At 37.1% G+C, this 18,826-nt stretch overlaps 1 protein-coding gene across 1 annotated transcript in view; it reads left to right on the top strand.

The window, feature by feature from the left end:
- LOC138329908 (uncharacterized) overlaps positions 1-18,826 on the top strand; it is a 159,859-nt gene that overhangs the window by 49,989 nt on the left and 91,044 nt on the right. Inside the window, exon 9 of the mRNA XM_069277192.1 lies at positions 6,291-6,442. Within this exon, the coding sequence (XP_069133293.1) occupies positions 6,291-6,442 (152 nt within the window). The remainder of the gene's footprint in view (positions 1-6,290; positions 6,443-18,826) is intronic.

Here is an 18,826-nt window from a genome sequence, read left to right as displayed (position 1 = left end):
GGAATTGTAACTAAGTTTGGACAGAGAAATATCTTTAGGGAATTACTGTAAGGCAAATAGGGTTTTGTACAAATCATGACTCTGACTCCCCTGGGGCAGGATGGGTGAGTCCCAATAGGAAAATTAGAAATAAATCTTTAAAATTCTTGAGGAAATATAAACATTGATCTTGTACTGAGTAAAACATGGCTATATATATGAACCTCTAGAGACCAACAAAATCACTTTTTTAAGCTCAGTTTATTATACACATATATTGTAGTTATCTTAAAGGAACCTTGATGGGGAATCAAAATTACTACACAAAAAGTCTAGGTTAATTGGGGTTGCATGCATGCTTTTCAGATCGATAATCAGCAAAGTTTAATGTCACTATAATTTGTACATCTACGTCTGTTGATCAATCAGACATGTGAATAATATTTTTATTCAACAGGCAGTAATTTGTGATAATGGTTTTGTCAATATGAATAGATTTCGAGGAAAATTATAAGAAAATGTGTGATTTAGCTAAATTATTAATGGCATACACGTTATGAATGTACAGTTGCAAGGGATGCAACTCTGACTCTCAACTAATTTGCTTCCAAGTTGTGGAACAAGGGGCAGTAACTCTTGTGTGACTACTCGATATAAATTCTTGGCAGTATTAATTATTTATTATATAGGGGATGGTAAAAACCACTTTATCTTTATTCTATGGGGACTTTATAGACAGGTTTGTCTACCGGTATATTATTATATCATTTAACGCATTATAGAATTAGGTTTGATGATCTACAGTAAATAGGAGCGTTGACAGGTGTGTTATGTTGGAATGTAGCTAAGCAGTGGACATGACAATGAGAACCAGCTGTGAACCTCCGTCATACCCCTGTATATGTATATAACTGTCATGTGTTTACAGGGATATGTGGTAGTCATGATGTATGTTATGTATATAAGTGTAGGATATACCCACACATTGACACTTTGAGAGGGCACTTTTTAACTCACTGGCTCAAGGCTTGAACTGATTCCACCCAGGCTGGTGAGATTAATTATGCCATAATGCAGCGTCTGTCAAAACCGGTTGTCCTTCTGTCTGTCTGTTTGTCTGGGTGTCATCAATCAACTTTTCCTTTAAATCCCAGTTAGTAATAAAGTTCTGTAAGGATCATAACCAAATTTGGCCTGAAGCATCCTTACGGGAAGAGGAATAAAGTTTGTGTAAATCTTGACTTTAAAGGCTATCTAAGGAACACAAAAAACATTCTCTATACACATGTTAATTCATGTTGAAATCAGTCATTTGGGAACTCAAGAAAGTTTCCTTATTAAACAGGTGGTCTTTATTAAAGAGGTGGTCTTTATACAGAGGTGATCTTTATACAGAGGTGGTCTTTATACAGAGGTGATCTTTATCAAAGGTGGTCTTTATACAGAGGTGATCTTTATACAGAGGTGATCTTTATACAGAGGTGATCTTTATACAGATATGGTCTTTATACAGAGATGGTCTCTATACAGAAGTGATCACTAAGAAAGTTTTTTCTGCTATAAAACATCTATCTGTATACTGTACATCAAATATTTGTCAGTATTTGAATTATTTCACGGTTAGAACTTTAAAATCATTTCATATTATCATAAGTTGAAATATTCATGGTTTTCCAATATCCTAGTACTTTAAATAATGTTTAAATTAAACCAATACTGTTGTTTATAAATACGTGGGTGATTAGCAAACTACAAAAGCAACACAGATTTTTACACAAGGAATATTTTATGTTTTATAAGACATAGGGAGTGTACGTACATGTGTGTTAGCTATCTGTATAATAGGGGTGTACATCGTACCACAATATCACATGCTGGTCTCATATGTGGGTGACGACAGAGAGAAGAAAAAAAAACCATCATCATAGGCTTCTATACATACTGAACATGACATATAGGACGTCATACATTTTATTGTTGTTTGTGTTTATTGTGAATGTGCTGATGGTATGCACAGCCAATATCGTGGTCGCCAGGTACGCAAAAACTTATTGTTACATATAGCCTCTTTATGATCATGCCCACCTGTGCTCGGTTGCGTACACATTCAATGTTGGAGTAAAAGTCGAAGGTCAAACAATACATAATGTTATATAGTATACAGGTACATTGATTGAATGTTGGTGAACCATCAATTTGTAGAATTATTTTGACACGTTCATTTTCTACAGGTATATCAACAGTATCAAATATACTGTTGAACCTTGTACAGGGTCGGTATGAGGAAGCTGGCATGTAGTTACATAGAAAAGGAAAGTTTAAAAAAAAACACCTAGTATGGTACACTTCTTTAATTATCAGATACATTTGAATTTTATTTTAAATAATTTTATCTGTACCTGATTTATTTTCTAAATAGAAGTCATTGATAAAAGATTTTATTTCTAATTGTCTAAATTGAAATCTGTCTATAAATTTCTAGTATCTGTTTATTAATAAGCGATAGAGGCCAAGAGTACAGATGACCCTAGACAATGGTAAATATTGACAGATACCACATTGTTAATTCCTGTTTGGTCTGGTACATTATCTATAGAATGTTCGATTGATTCCACACATATGCAGCTTGAGGGTATGTAAATACCCACTAAGTACAAACGGTCCCTCACGTCCTCTGAGCTGTTACACCATTATCGTTAGGCCTACTAATTAGGCACAAGGAAGACACAGATATGCATTATAGAGACATGGCCAAAGTGAAGGGAGCACTGGCGATATATCTCAGGCAAATAATTTGTGTAACAGATTAGGCTAATTGTATAGCCTAAGTAGTAAATGCTTTTTAACAGAGAATAGATAAATCTGTGCTTTTGTTTGGTCTACAACTATAGACTTCCATGGTCGAGAAAATGGCCTCCATTGTGTATATACAGTCCAACCTGGTTATTACGAATTCCTTCGTACCCTTCAAATTCTTTCGTATTATGCAGGTTTCGTACTAATAGGGGTAACATTTGTACACCAAACACTGAAATGAAACAAAGTGAGATTTTGGAAAGGGATATACTTTTGTTTTATTGAAAATGTTCACCCCATGTGTGTGGATTATCCACTGTTTGCACATAATTTCAGTACGAATGTTGACACACGGCAGTGATGAATTATCAAAACTTACCTAGGTTACGATTCGCCGACTGTGGTTTTGGCATTTCACATTATGTGGGTTTAAAACAACACAAAAAGTACCCAGGGGACTCGAAAATTGTTATCTATTACTCAGGTTTTCGTATTAACCAATTCGTACTGAAAGGGTCATAAATACATACCAGGTATACAATGATATTGAATATGATTAGCAGGGGATTTCAATAACATTCGTATACAACAGGATTTTGTACTATCCGAGATTGTGGGTTGGACTGTACAGTGACACCTGCCTTTGTGACCACCTCTGTACAATGACCACTTGCATATCAAGACCACTTTCTTAGGATTCCAAATGGTCATGTATTTCTAACATAATTTGACCTGTCTATAAAGACCACCTGGCTATAGAGACCACTTTTTTATTTACCCTTGGGTTGATACTTGTACAGGTTTGCATGACCATATTTTGTTATGAAAGTTTGTGAAGTTCATAAAATCAGCTGCTAAAGAAGTTCCATTCTTCGAGGTTCTTTTTTAAATTTCATTGTTATGCATATTGCTTTTTTGGACTAATAAGAAAACAAAAGAGGTAGCCATCTTGGATTTTGAAACCATTACTTCTCAGAAAATACCAAAGGGATCAGTCTCATAGCTGCATATGTGATTGAGGCTACCCAAGTTATGTGTGGATCTTGTATTTTTAACCGATCACTTGACAAGATGGAGATCACTATTTTCCATTTTGATAGTTTAAGTTAGCAGTAAGCTATCTCAAAAAAAGTACTGAAGAGGTGACTGTTTTAAATTTCATATCGACCTGCTCACCTAATAATAGGCCCTTATTTTTTAATTGATATGCATATTACACTGCAAGATGGCTGACAGGCCACCATCATGGATCTCTCTCAAAAAGTACTAAAGATCTCTCCCAGAGATTCCATATGTAGGTTCCTCTTGGTCCCTTGATCAGGAAACAAAATGGTTGATAACCAGATATCTTGGATTTCGACACTATCTCAGAAAATACATGTACTGAAAAATGAAATTAATTTTATAGGGTATGCATGGTTTTAAGTTCTACATATCCATTTTGCAATAAATAAAACAAAATTAAATCCAAACACAACATCGCGGACAGTGGCCATATTTAAGTTGCTGCTTTTAAATACAGATTTTACCTGCAGTTTTCTAATGTGTACATTCAAAATGGGAAAAAATAAAAAGCTTTTACATTCATTGCCTATGTCAAGATCACCAAGATCTCTTGGTTTTTTTTTGGACATAGACCAATCATATTGAAAGCTTGTACTGAAATCTTACATAAAAACAGAGACCATTTAATACCTTTTTTGTGACCTAGAAAAAAAAATCTTGATGATTATCTCCCCTTGGTCGAACTCTTCCTCAAATGACTCGGAATTACCATGTTAATTGCTACAGAAGAGATAGGTATGGTCAGATGGACATTTATATGTGTCTCATTGGGTCCTATTGATGTTGGATGTGATATATATGTCTGGTGTGCGAAAGTTGTGTTTAGCAAGTCACCAAGGATAATTTCCGTTACCATGGATACCTGGATGTTTTGTGACTGCCAGACTGATTTTTGTCCTACATCAGCTTTCAAACAGCGGTAGACCAGCTAAAATGATAAAATATCTTCACTGTTGTTTCTGCTGATGTAATTTTGTTAGATTATTGATTCTATTGGAAGTCATATGACCAAGTAATTAAGTGATTACTAACGTTACATACACCAGGTATTGATGATGTCATGAAGAAAAAAAATACCCAAATATAATTTTAGAACATCAAAGACCACATTAGTAAAACAGGATATTTATTTGTTTTGGCATATGTATAGCATCACTCCATCAACTTTTTAGCTCTCTATCTTCAGATGGTAGGATATTCAAATAGTCTTTCATCCATGATCTGTGGTCTGTCAGTCCGTCGACAATTCTGGTTACCGTACAATAATTGTGCGATTGTAATAGCACAATAAGCAGTTTGGGCGCTTAAAGAATTGAAGCAAATAAGGGGGTACTTAATGGAAACAAATTGGACTAACCTTTCATAAAATTATTCTTTAAAATAAACCATAAATCAATTTTCAAAAGGTATCAGTAAAGAAACCAACACAGTTTTCATATTTCCAGTCTGCATTCAATTCAAAGTAAGTGAAATTGAAGCCTTAAAAATGGGAGGGACATTTACAGGGATGGGTGCGCTTATTGGGTCGAATACAGTACTGCTATTTCACAGAAAGTACTGAAGGGATCTGTTTCAAATTTCATATGCAGGTTTCCCTTTTAACCCAGTTATGCATGTTGCATTTAAGGACCACCAGACAACAAGATGTCTATAATAGACAGCACACGCCATCTTGAATTTTGATAGTTAAAGGTTGCTACACAACACTACTTCCCAGAAATTACTGAAAAGAACTGTCTCAATTTTCCAAGGATCTTAGTTGCATGTGCATGTAACTTTTTACTGATTGGAAAGATAGCAGACATGCATCCATCTTTTATTCTGATTTTTGAAGGTTGATATTCTTGCTATTTCTCAGAAAGTACTGAAGGGGTCTTTTTTTATTTTATGCATAGAATTTACTACAATCTAAGTTACGTATATTGCATGATGGTCAACTGAAGGCAGCCATCTTGAATTAAAAATCAATTTTGATAGTTGAAGTTTATTACCTCTATTTCATTAGAAAGTGTAAGTACTGAAGGGATCAGTCTGAACGCTTTGCAAATAAGGAGGTTTCGAGATAAATGCACATGAACAATATGTGGCATGGTCAGTGTGATTTACTGTTAGTCCCACCTTTCGATTGTTGTGACATTACAAAAATCCTGTCAGAATATCATGTCACAATCACCGGAAAATGGAATTAATCGACACTATATTGTATTTTATCATGGTTTTGGGATATAGAAATCAACATATTGCATTTTGTGAATGATCAGGCAACAAAATTAAGATTCATAAAATAAGCTTGTAGCCGTCTTGAAATTTGACACTTTCTCAGAAAATACTGTAGAGACCTTCCTGAAATTAAACTTTTGAAGTCTGCATTGTTTTGAAATCTACATATCAATTTTGGAACAAATGCAAATACTTTTGTTAAATTAAAGATCTTTTTGACATTCTCATAGGAATCCATGAAGAACACGCTGATTGTTGATCGGCATACAGAAGTGACATTGTACGAGCGACGATGTCGTCTTCAGAAAGAGGCTGCGGAACTTACGTCATACATCAAACAAAACCAAGACATCACACATACACTTGTTAATATATGTCAAAGGTAAGATATCAGCTTTATTGCTCTAAGTGATTAAGACAAAATTATTTACAAAATATTCAAAAGTCGCCCATCATGCATGAAGAAAACAAGAAGTGGCACCAAATATTTGTTTACAATTATTATGAAAAGATTGTTTCTGAAAATGTCTTTATCTATCATTGCAACATACTGTATACTTGGTTATTTTTGGTGGATCAAAATTTTTGCTATTTAAACTAAAAACGAAAGCATTAAATTTAGCGGTTTAAATTTCTTGCAATCTTGCTTTAAAGTTACATATCTGGTATCGTAATTAGATGTTTTCTCAATATTTTGCAACCTAATTTTAATAGCAATGTCACTCGAAATTGTCAAAATATCATCCATGCAAAATAACAGACTATATGATACTTATTCATATACTTTTAGATAAGGCAAAAGAAAATAATATGTCTGTTTAGGGTTACCTGACCGACCCTAATTTTTTCCCGACCCTAATTTTTTTCTTCACTTTTCTACAAAAAAAATTAAAAGTCTGGATTTCAATCTCAGACTCAGGTTACAGCCATTATTTTAAAGTGAAAGACACTAAAAAATATTTTTTTGAAAATCCTTCCGACCTACCGACCATATTCGTTTTGCCAATGTAACCCTAAACAGACATATTTTTTTGTTTGGCCTAATCTGCACATGATGTTATGTGGAATTAAGAATTTGTTTAATTAACATGTTATAATTTGTCCGCAAATGTTTATATGGAATGATATAGACAATTTTTATGTTTTGTTGAAATACAAACATTTACTGTAGTGTAGTTGAAGGACTGGAAAGTATTTACACAGATAAAAATTCACAATCTATGACACTTCTCAGGTTAGAGAAGAGGTTAGAGCTCGAAATGTGACAACGTTGCTGTCAATTAAAAACGGACAGTTTCAACATGTCCAAGGACCTACAGCTCCTATGGAAAACAATCTTGTGAAACACGCCTTAAGTGATAGTAGTTTGACCATTATGTGGATGATTGCCCTGACGGTCAGTGATGGTCACTGTGATGGTCAGAAGAGAAAAACAATTCCCCATAATCGGGCCAATCTAGGCCAATGTCTGGCTGGTCAGTATCGGATACTCGGGACAGTATTTATGTAAATGTAATTATTGGCCTTGTTGGACTCGGACATATTCTGGCCTTGTAGTAACAATACTGGGTCATCAGTGCTTGTTAGCTAGTTTAAGCTTCCAGGATAGAAAACAGCGTTAGGGTATAAACATGTGTCATATATATGATAATTCTATTTCTCCTAGACTTTTGATGTGGATGAATAGAACCCGTTATGGTGAAGCATATTAAGTCATAATCATATTATTACATATTGAATAGGGTTCTGAGTACAGCTATGTTACAAGGATGTCGCTGGTATAATGGTAATCATTTTCTTTCTTCATGTCTAATATTTCTATAAATGTGTATATTGTGGCAGTAAATGCTATTTTAGAGCTTTTCTTGATAGAAGTTCTGCTCTATAATGTAATTGAGTACATTATATTTCCTGAACGTTTATAAAAGAACACTTCACTTTAGGTATTGGGAATTCTCAAATTCATCATGTTTCTAAACCTGTAAAAATTGTTTTTGTTCTAAAATTATCATTTCACCGAGATATTAGTACAGCGTAACTTGTCTAAAGTGAATATCACTGGAACCAGTATATTTGGCCGGTATATAGCCAGGTTTTTGTCGAAATATATGCAGGTATTTGGATTAGACAAGGGCCGGTTTTGAGTGTACATCTACAGTATCTGTTTCAATGTAAATGGCAGTACCAATTTCAACCACATGAACTGGAGGAAGATGATGTCTCAATCCTAACAAAATACTAGTCTCCTAGCTAGCTAAGGGTCGCGGTTACCAAGTGGGTTAGATGTCCCAACATATTACCACCAACCCTCCACCTCTGGGTTATGAGTTAAAATCCCATATAGGGCAGTCACAATGCACTAACTGCTGGCTGGTGGTTTTTCTCTGGGTACTCTGGCTTTCCTCCGCCAACATACATGGCATGTCCTTAAATGATCCTTGCTGTAAATGGAACATTAAACTAATAAAAACAAATGATCCTGGCTGTAAATGGAACATTAAACTAATAAAAACAAATGATCCTGGCTGTAAATGGAACATTAAACTAATAAAAACAAACGATCCTGGCTGTAAATGGAACATTAAACTAATAAAAACAAACGATCCTGGCTGTAAATGGAACATTAAACTAATAAAAACAAACGATCCTGGCTGTAAATGGAACATTAAACTAATAAAAACAAACGATCCTGGCTGTAAATGGAACATTAAACTAATAAAAACAAACGATCCTGGCTGTAAATGGAACATTAAACTAATAAAAACAAACGATCCTGGCTGTAAATGGAACATTAAACTAATAAAAACAAATGATCCTGGCTGTAAATGGAACATTAAACTAATAAAAACAAACGATCCTGGCTGTAAATGGAATATTAAACTAATAAAAACAAATGATCCTGGCTGTAAATGGAACATTAAACTAAACTAATAAAAACAAACGATCCTGGCTGTAAATGGAACATTAAACTAATAAAAACAAACGATCCTGGCTGTAAATGGAACATTAAACTAATAAAAACAAATGATCCTGGCTGTAAATGGAACATTAAACTAATAAAAACAAACGATCCTGGCTGTAAATGGAACATTAAACTAATAAAAACAAATGATCCTGGCTGTAAATGGAACATTAAACTAATAAAAACAAACGATCCTGGCTGTAAATAGAACATTAAACTAATAAAAACAAACCGTCATCTAGCTAGATATCATCTGGACCAAATCAAGGTAAAGTGTGTCATCTCAGGACTTCAGTACAGACCAGACCATTTCTCAGGTAGTATTTACAAGGGGAGGTCACTAACAATAGTAGATATGGTACCAATTTAACAGATTTATATTCAAGGATAAATTGTTATTTCTTTGGCAATAAAAAGAGATAAATTTATCATTAATCATGATAAAATGCACGCCATTTGGTGTTGTGGTGAAAAACTGGCAGCCATTTAAATGCTGCAGTCTTTTGGGATTTACTGCAGACAGATTGAATTGTAGCATCTTCAGATTGTGTTTTCTGATGCCTAGGCATTTATTGTTATTTACAAGATCAGTGTGCTGAGAAATATAGATTTCCTGGTGATGGTTTTTGTATATGGATGGATGGATAAAATTAGTAGGGGAACCCAAATACTATAAAAATGCCAGCCTCCCGAATCTTTTATAGAGCTGGAGAGAAAAAGTGTTGTGATCTGACATACAATGGGTTAATTTAGAAGGCTGGCAGATATACATTTCATAAGGTCACCGGATGGAGACAAAGTCTCAAGTGACCTATTCTAATCGGCTTTTGTCCATAAACGTCAACAATTTACATTTTTGATGACTTTTCCATCACTGCTACAGCAAATTCATTGAAATTGTGTACAAACCAAAGGCATAAGGCCAATCAAAATTGTGAAATATATGGTCCCCACCTCCAGGGGGGGGGGGGTGTTGTAAAACTTCAAATGCGGGGGGGGAGGGAGTAAAATGGGGGTAAAATTGACTAAAACTTCAAATGTTTTCGAGCATTATGTTGTTTTCCATAGTAAATGAGATGAAAAACTTGATTAAAATCTATGATGAGTCAGAGATAGGTTTTCATTATGATAGTCACATTCACTCTGACTGACCATGGGGGCATGAGGCTGGGGCAAAAATGAAAAAAGCAAAACTTTTCTTTTTATGAACTCACATATGTGATGTGGAGGTCAAAGGTTAAAACATTAGTAACTCAGATGTAGTTGGTCAATTAAGGGTCATATTATATGGTGATATATGGGTATATGGTAATACAATTGTTGTGAAGAAGAGGTCAAGGGTCATGTATAAATAGAAACACAGGACCATATATATACTGATAACGAAACAACTAAAAGAAAGATTTGAGGTCAAAAGTCATACATTGAAAGATGTACAGAAAATAGGAGGACCATAATTATACTGATAAGTAAATAAAACAAAGGTTTGTGTAGGTAAGACTTGGCCTCCAGTACAGAATGGTGAGACCAGGATTGAGTGGGAGTCTGGCTTCATCAGAGACAACACCTGTTTATGTCGGTGAATGTCGGGGAGCATATCATAGATCTCCTCAGATCCTGAATACTCGCCAGAATCACAGAGACATTTCAACAATCACACACAGATAACTTTATCAAATCAAAAGAAGGCACACACAATGACGTAAAGTCAAGAAATGATTGTCACATGACTGCCCGGGATACATCAACTATAGTATTCTGTCTGCCATAACATGGGGAGGGGGCATATACATGTATTAGATGTTATCCATGTCTTGTTCTGTACTGTCCCATTCAGTCTTGTCCCATTCAGTTCTGTCCAATTCAGTCCTGTATTGTCCTGTCCCATGCAGTCCAGTTCTGTCCCATGCAGTCCAATTCAATCCAGTCCTGTCCTGTCCAGTCCAGTCCTGTTCTGTCCCATTCAGTCCTGTATCCTGTCCTGTCCAGTCCTGTTCTGTCCCATTCAGTCCTGTGTCCTGTCCTGTCCTCCAGTCCTGTTCTGTCCCATTCAGTCCTGTGTCCTGTCCTGTCCTGTCCAGTCCTGTTCTGTCCCATTCAGTCATGTTCTGTCCCATTTAGCGTGTACTGTCCAGTTCAGCCATGTTCTGTCCCATTCAGTCCAGTTCCACCCCATTCGGTCATGTGTCCTGTCCAGTCCTGTTTCTGTCCCATTTAGCCATGTTCTGTCCAGTTCAGCCATGTTCTGTCCCTTTCAGCCATGTTCTGTCCTATTCAGTCCTGTGTCCTGTCCAGTCCTGTCCTGTTCTGTCTCATTCAGTCCTGACCTGTCCAGTCCTGTTCTGTCCCATTTAACCATATGTTCTGTCGCATTCAGCCATGTTCTGTCCTGTCCTTGTCTGTCCAGCCCCTCCTGTTCCTGTCCTGTCCTGTCCTGTTCTGTTCCATTCTTGTTCTGTCAGTCCTGTTCTGTCCTGTCCAGTCCTGTGTTCTGTCCATTAACCAGTCCTGTTCTGTCCTTCAGTCCATGTTCTGTCCTGACCAGTTCCAGTCCTGCCTGTGACCAGTCCTGTTATGTCCTGACCAGTCCTGTTCTGTTCCTGACCTACCAGTCCTGCTCTGTCCTGACCAGTCCTGTTATGTCCTGACTAGTCCTGACCAGTCCTGTTAACCAGTCCTGCTATGTCCTGACCAGTCCTGTTATGTCCTGACCAGTCCTGTCCTATGTCCTAATCAGTCCTGTTATGTCCTGACCAGTCCTGTCCCTGTCCTGTTATGTCCATTCAGTCCTGTTATGTCCTGACCAGTCCTGTCCTATCCTGACCAGTCCTGTTATGTCCCATTCAGTCCTGTTATGTCCTGACCAGTCCTGTCCTGTCCTGACCAGTCCTGTTATGTCCCATTCAGTCCTGTTATGTCCTGACCAGTCCTGTCCTGTCCTGACCAGTCCTGTTTTGTCCTATTCAGTGTTATGTCCCATTCAGTCCTGTTATGTCCTGACCAGTCCTGTCCTGTCCTGACCAGTCCTGTCCTGTCCTGACCAGTCCTGTTTTGTTCTGACCAGTCCTGTTATGTCCTGACCAGTCCTGTCCTTTCCTGACCAGTCCTGTTATGTCCCATTCAGTCCTGTTATGTCCTGACCAGTCCTGTCCTATCCTGACCAGTCCTGTTCTGTCCCATTCAGCCATGTTCTGTCCCATTTAGCCGTGTTCTGTCCCATTCAGCTATGTTCTGTCCAGTTCAGCCATGTTCTGTCCCTTTCAGCCATGTTCTGTCCCATTCAGTCCTGTTCCTGTCCAGTCCTGTCCTGTTCTGTCTATTCAGTGATCCTGACCCTGTCCTGTCCTGACCAGTCCTGCTCCTGCTCTGTCCTGACCAGTCCTGTTAGTCCTGACCAGTCCTGTCCTATCCTGACCAGTCCTGTTATGTCCCACCCAGTCCTGTTATGTCCTGACCAGTCCTGTCTTGTCCTGACCAGTCCTGTTATGTTCCATTCAGTCCTGTTATGTCCTGACCAGTCCTGTCCTATCCTGACCAGTCCTGTTATGTCCCATTCAGTCCTGTTATGTCCTGACCAGTCCTGTCCTATCCTGACCAGTCCTGTTCTGTCCCATTCAGCCATGTTCTGTCCCATCAGCCGTGTTCTGTCCCATGTCTGTCCAGTTCAGCCAGTTCTGTCCCTTTCAGCCATGTTCTGTCCCATTCAGTCCTGTGTCCTGTCCAGTCCTGTCCTGTTCTGTCTTATTCAGTCCTGACCAGTCCTGTCCTATCCTGACCAGTCCTGTTATGTCCCATTCAGTCCTGTTATGTCCTGACCAGTCCTGTCTATGTCTGTGACCAGTCCCTGTTATGTTCCATTCTGTCCTGTTACCTGTCCCTGTTCCTATCCTGACCACAGTCCTGTTCTGTCCCATGACCAGTCCTGTCCTGTCCCATTTCAGTCCAGTTCTGTCCCATTCATCTTGTTCTGTCTGATTTAGCCATGTTCTGTCCTGACAAGTCCTGCTTCAGTCCCATTCAGTCCTGTCATGTCCTGTCCAGTCCTGTCCTGTTCTGTCTTATTCAGTCCTGACCTGACCTGTCCTGTCCTGTCCTGTCCTGTCTTATCGTCCTAACAGACCTGTCCCTGTCCCATTCAGTCATGTTATGTCCTGACCAGTCAGTCCTATCCTTACCTGTCCTGTTATGTCCCATTCACCAGTCCTGGTCTGTCCTGAACAGTCCTGTCCTGTCCTGACCAGTCCTGTTTTTGTCCTGATCAATCCTGTTATGTCCTGATCAGTCCTGTTATGTTTTAGCTCCCCATGACGCTTTGGTCCATGGAGCTATGAACATTATATCCTGCAGACATGGTCTATTTCCTATTTGTCCGTTTTACAACACAATAGTCTACCCTTAGACTTTTATTCAGCCTCTTTGAGCACCTTATATGGCCATAAGCTTATCTAGGGGAGACATCTTAAAGGGGAGAATGATTAAAGATAAGGAAATTTTTATCATGCTTTTGTGTTGATCACATGCCTTTATAAAAACTTATGTGAAGCAATATTAATAAGTCAAGCAATGCCTTGAAGATCCAATGTTGTGGTGAACAATGTCATACAGATAATAAATGAACTAAAAGCAATGCTTTGAAAACAAAACGTCTTATCTTAAGAAATGTCTGGACTTATAACCTCATGCAATTATGCACTAAAAGAAAACTGTTCAGCCTTGCAATGATTAATCACTTAAGATCATATTGATTGTAGCTTCCAATAAGGTTTTTTCTATTGGTGAAGATCATTATAAATTTGAGAGGCTAATTAAACTACTGAGTGTTATCTGCAACATCTAGATGAATACCCTGTAAAACATGAAATGTTTGTGTGTACTTTTTCTTGTCGTTTGGAGCTTTGATATCATTATTTGTGGCTGGCTGATGGTAAAACACATTATCGCAAGAAGACACAACACAAATATACCGCAGTCTCCCAAAACACTCTATCACAAGGAGGCACAACACTAACATACCACAGCCTCCCAAAACACAATATCACAAGAAGACACAACATGAATATACTGCAGTCTCCCAAAACTCACTTAAACTACAAATACATTACACACCGCATGCATGGGAGCTAGGCCGTCCTGACATGACCCTGGCTGTTATATTAGTTAATTAATCAAACAAAAAACAAACTAGCCAATATAACCACAAAAACAACAAAAATTTCTACACAACGAACATTCCATGTTATACAGTAGTAGTTTTACAGGCCTTACTACATTCTAACAAAGGGACTGCTGGTCGGTGGTTTTCCTCCGGATACTCTGGCTTTCCTCCACCAACAAACCTGGCACATCCTTACATGACCTTGGCTGTTAATAGGACGCCAAACTAACTAAATCCAAACCCACATTACAACAATCATCAGTGAGTTTTTACATTTCTCCATGTAAACATTACAATAAGTTTTAGTCCTATCCTCTTTACTGACTGACTTTTTGAGGTACAGTGCAGTCTGACTCAACAATGTTGGCAAGCCGTGGCAATTAATCTGTCAAATGTTTACATTCTATTAAGTCTCCGTGCCAACATTTACAATATATACTAGTTTCTAATTTTAGTGTTCTGATTGATGTCTCGATCTCCGAGTTCTTCATATTAGACAAAAATGTCCGCTCAAGGTCGCATTAAGATTGATTATACATGCAAGTTTAGTTGATGGATCTGTTTAACTCAAGGTCATACTAAATCAACTTGCACATTTCAAGGTCACAGTGAAATAATCTCAATACAGCCTGTAGTATTTGTAAATTCAAAAAATAGTGTAAACAAATTTTGTGTGATTTCTTCGTGGAAACAAAAATAGATGCAATGTCAGTTAAAATGTCATTTACCGATAACAATTAAGAATTTGGCAACAGGTAACGGGGAAGAATTTAGAGATATAGAGGCTGACCAAACTGGCCATGCCGATCAGAAGACTCTGATTTTCAGTGTATTTCTTTACAATGTAATTTTCATTATGTTCTTTTACAATGTAATTTCCATTGCTCTTTTACAATGTAATTTTCAGTATTCTTTTATAATGTAATATCTATTGTTCTTTTACAATGTAATATCTATTGTTCTTTTACAATGTAATTTCCATTGTTCTTTTACATTATACTTTTTATTGTTCTTTCACAATGTAATTTTCATTGTTCTTTTACAATATATGGGATAAGGGTCGATCTGATTATTAAACCAGGCCTCTGACTCATGGGGAGGGAGTGGAGAGGGGGGTGGGTATGGAGGAACATTGACTTATATGTTTATATGTACATTAGAAACTGTTATAACTAGCTATTAACATTATATTTCTCTGCAATAAAAAAAAGTTTAACTAGTTGAATTTTTTTCTTCCTTTTACACGTGCTAAGTAGTCTCACAAAATTGTATTAATATGAGTGTGAAAATATAGACACAAATCTAGGTTAGTGTATAATTATTCGAAAAGGGAGGAGATAGAAAAAAAAAGTGGATTTATTGCTGTAGACAGTAGATGGCAGCACTGTCTTGGCAACCGTAACAATGGGAACAGAGGCACGTTGGTCTGCTTACCGAGCCCCCGTCTGTCGCGCGGGAGTGGTTATGATGTAAAGTCATTAACACGCTGTCATACCTTATTGTTGTACAACTGATCACTGCTGGTCGTCTGCTGCCAGGGTATATACACAATTAACTATAGCTAATATACATGGTGAGGGGCCCAGTACTATAGCAATTTACATGGTGAGGGGCCTGTACCACTATTACAGGTGTCCAATTATTACTGAACGTCATTACGGGCTGGCATGGTAAATATAGTATTGGCATTGATCGTGTCCGATAAATAAAATAAGTGTTAGACCAAATAACTGATAGATATTGGGATAAATATAGTATTGGCATCGATCGTGTACGATATATAAAATTAGTGTGTTAGAACAAATAACTGATAGATCTATACTGGGATAGATATTAGGATAGATATAATATTGGCATCGATCGTGTACGATATATAAAATAAGTTTTAGATAGACAAATAATGATCTGATAGATAGAAGGATAGAGATATAGTATTGGCGAGTCGATCGTGTACGTGTATATATAAAATAAGTTTTTAAGGACATATAACTGATAGAAAAATAGAAGGATAGATTATAGTATTTGCTCAATCATGTACGATATATAAAATAAAGTTTTAAGACAAAATAACTGATAGATAGAAAGGATAGATATAGTATTGGCTCGATCGTGTACGATATATAAAATAAGTTTTAAGACAAATAACTGATAGATAGAAGGATAGATATAGTATTGGCTCGATCGTGTACGATATATAAAATAAGTTTTAAGACAAATAACTGATAGATATTAGGATAGATATAGTATTGGCTCGATCGTGTACGATATATAAAATAAGTTTGGGGACAAATGATGATAGATATATGGTTAATGTGATGTCCCGAAATATTACCACATTGGCTCCATTCATCGTGGGGATGCGGGTAATCGAATCCCCATTAAAGACAGCAGTTGCTAGGTAATGATATTCTGACCGTATATAATTTCTTATTGGTACTCCGGCTTTCCTCCATAAATTGAACAACTGGCAATTGGATTCGTCAAATTACTGATGATAAGATATGAATAGTTGGGCATCGATAGGGTCTGATATAAAAAAATAAACAAACAAATAACAATATAAAATAAGTCGATTGTAGTGTACGGACAAATAACGATGACAGAGAATATTGGGGTAATAAATATATTATAATGGCCATCGATATTAAATAGAGTGTCTCACAATCACATTACTTTTATTAATAAATAAAATTTTCAATTCGTCTCTATATAATAGTTTATCAGCTCGGATGTGATTGTTCTGTCTACTGAAACATTCATAAGACGTGATTTTGACGTCAACTTAAATATCTTTTTCATGGGTTATATGGTCTCACGAATGGTTGGCTGAATATGACATGGGCTGGATGGGTATATTTGATAAATATAGTGTTGGGTAAGGTGTCGGCTTTAGTAAGAATGGACACTAATGAATTGCTAGCATCATGGGACTGACTAATGATATGCCGGAGCATATCATGGGCATTATTTATTTTGAAGCAATCTAGTTGACAAAAAATCTTTTGGTATGGAAAAGTGTTTATAATGACAAACACTTGTAAGAGTAAGAATTGATTGCAGTTAGAAAGGTTGCGAAAATTAAAACATAGACAACATCTAGTTGTTACGGCTATATTCCTAGACATATGACATGGTTTAAATCTTGATGAGAATTTAAAAAATTCAAAAAATCCCATTAATGACATTATTAAAGCAGGCAAATTGAGAGTCTTCTGTAAATATCATCTGATGATTTGAAAATTATACAGAGATAATACAATGTTTTACGTAGCGGTAATTCCTTTTCCAGTCCATAATACAGCAATGAAGATTGTTTTTTCTTATGCACAAACGAGAATTCATTACGTCTTACTTTCATGTAATAATGCAAAATGAAATGAAGCCATTCGCCGAGGGTACTTTTATCACCGCACATCCTTAACAATCTCCAGTTTTTAACAGAATAACGTCAGTGATACAGGCAGTCCTTGTAATTGGTTGTTTGATGTTTGCCAGAGAATGTTTATTTTCTAATAAAAATTTTATGTCTATTACAAAACAGTACACAGCTGTGTAAAACTGAACAGACCTGTGTAATTTGGCTTGTTTTATTTACCTGTGTACAACCAATTTGATAACGAACACAGTCAGCTTGGCCCCAATTTTACTGCAGTAAACAGCCTATAATTACATTGTAGATTCCTTATCAAGATTCTTCTCAGGGGAGATAACTCTCGGTCATAAAAAATAATTCTAGAGGAGACAATTCTAGGGGAGATCATTATACATGTTACAATTTTTCTGTAGATTGATAGACTGACAGACAAGAGCTAATTCCAGTTTACCCCCAACACTATTATGGGGCAGTGGGTTCGAGATGGGGGCACCTCTCCCCCCCCCCCCCCCCCCCCCCCCCCCCCCCCAACATTATTATGGACAGTGGGGTCGGGGTGGGGACACAGGGACCTGGGGTTGGGGTGGTGGTGAGTATTAGTGTATATGGTTATAAAACATTTATATTTTTTATTTCATTACAGTAAAACACATTGATTCTGAATACACTTACAACAAAATTCATGGTTATAAAGGAATATTCATTCCCCATCAAGGTTCCTTTAAGATGTGTGTATCTGTAATATGTGTATATTATGTGCCATACTGTGGCAATAAGCAAGAGGCAATAAAACGAGTTTAGATGGAGACTACGCTAAATAAATTTTTTACCAATCAATCAATTAAAAAACAACTAAACACTGGTTTGGGTAAAATATCATACATGGACCGTGTACTTATATATAATAATACGAAACAAATATAGAATACACTATATTATAAAGGATTACACAATTGAGTTTTGAAATAAAGAAATTAAAACTCCATGTAACCTCCGCAATTATAACTAAAGTACAATTAATGACAAGACTAAGCTACAAAAGAACAAATTACAAAACAAAAAGGATCAGGGATTGACGGTCAGGGATCAGGGAGGGGGAGGGACGAGGGACGGTCAGGGAGGGAGGGAGCGGTCAGGGAGGGACGAGGGACGGTCAGGAGGGACGGGACGGTCAGGGAGGGACGGTCAGGGAGGGAGGGGACGTCAGGGGAGGGACGGTCAGGGAGGGGACGGTCAGGGAGGGACGAGGGACAGTCAGGGAGGGACGAGGGACGGT

Source organism: Argopecten irradians, chromosome 8, assembly GCF_041381155.1.
Source record: "Argopecten irradians isolate NY chromosome 8, Ai_NY, whole genome shotgun sequence".
NCBI lineage: Eukaryota > Metazoa > Mollusca > Bivalvia > Pectinida > Pectinidae > Argopecten > Argopecten irradians.
Note: the sequence above shows the minus strand (reverse complement) of the source record. Positions and strands in the feature narration are given on the sequence as shown.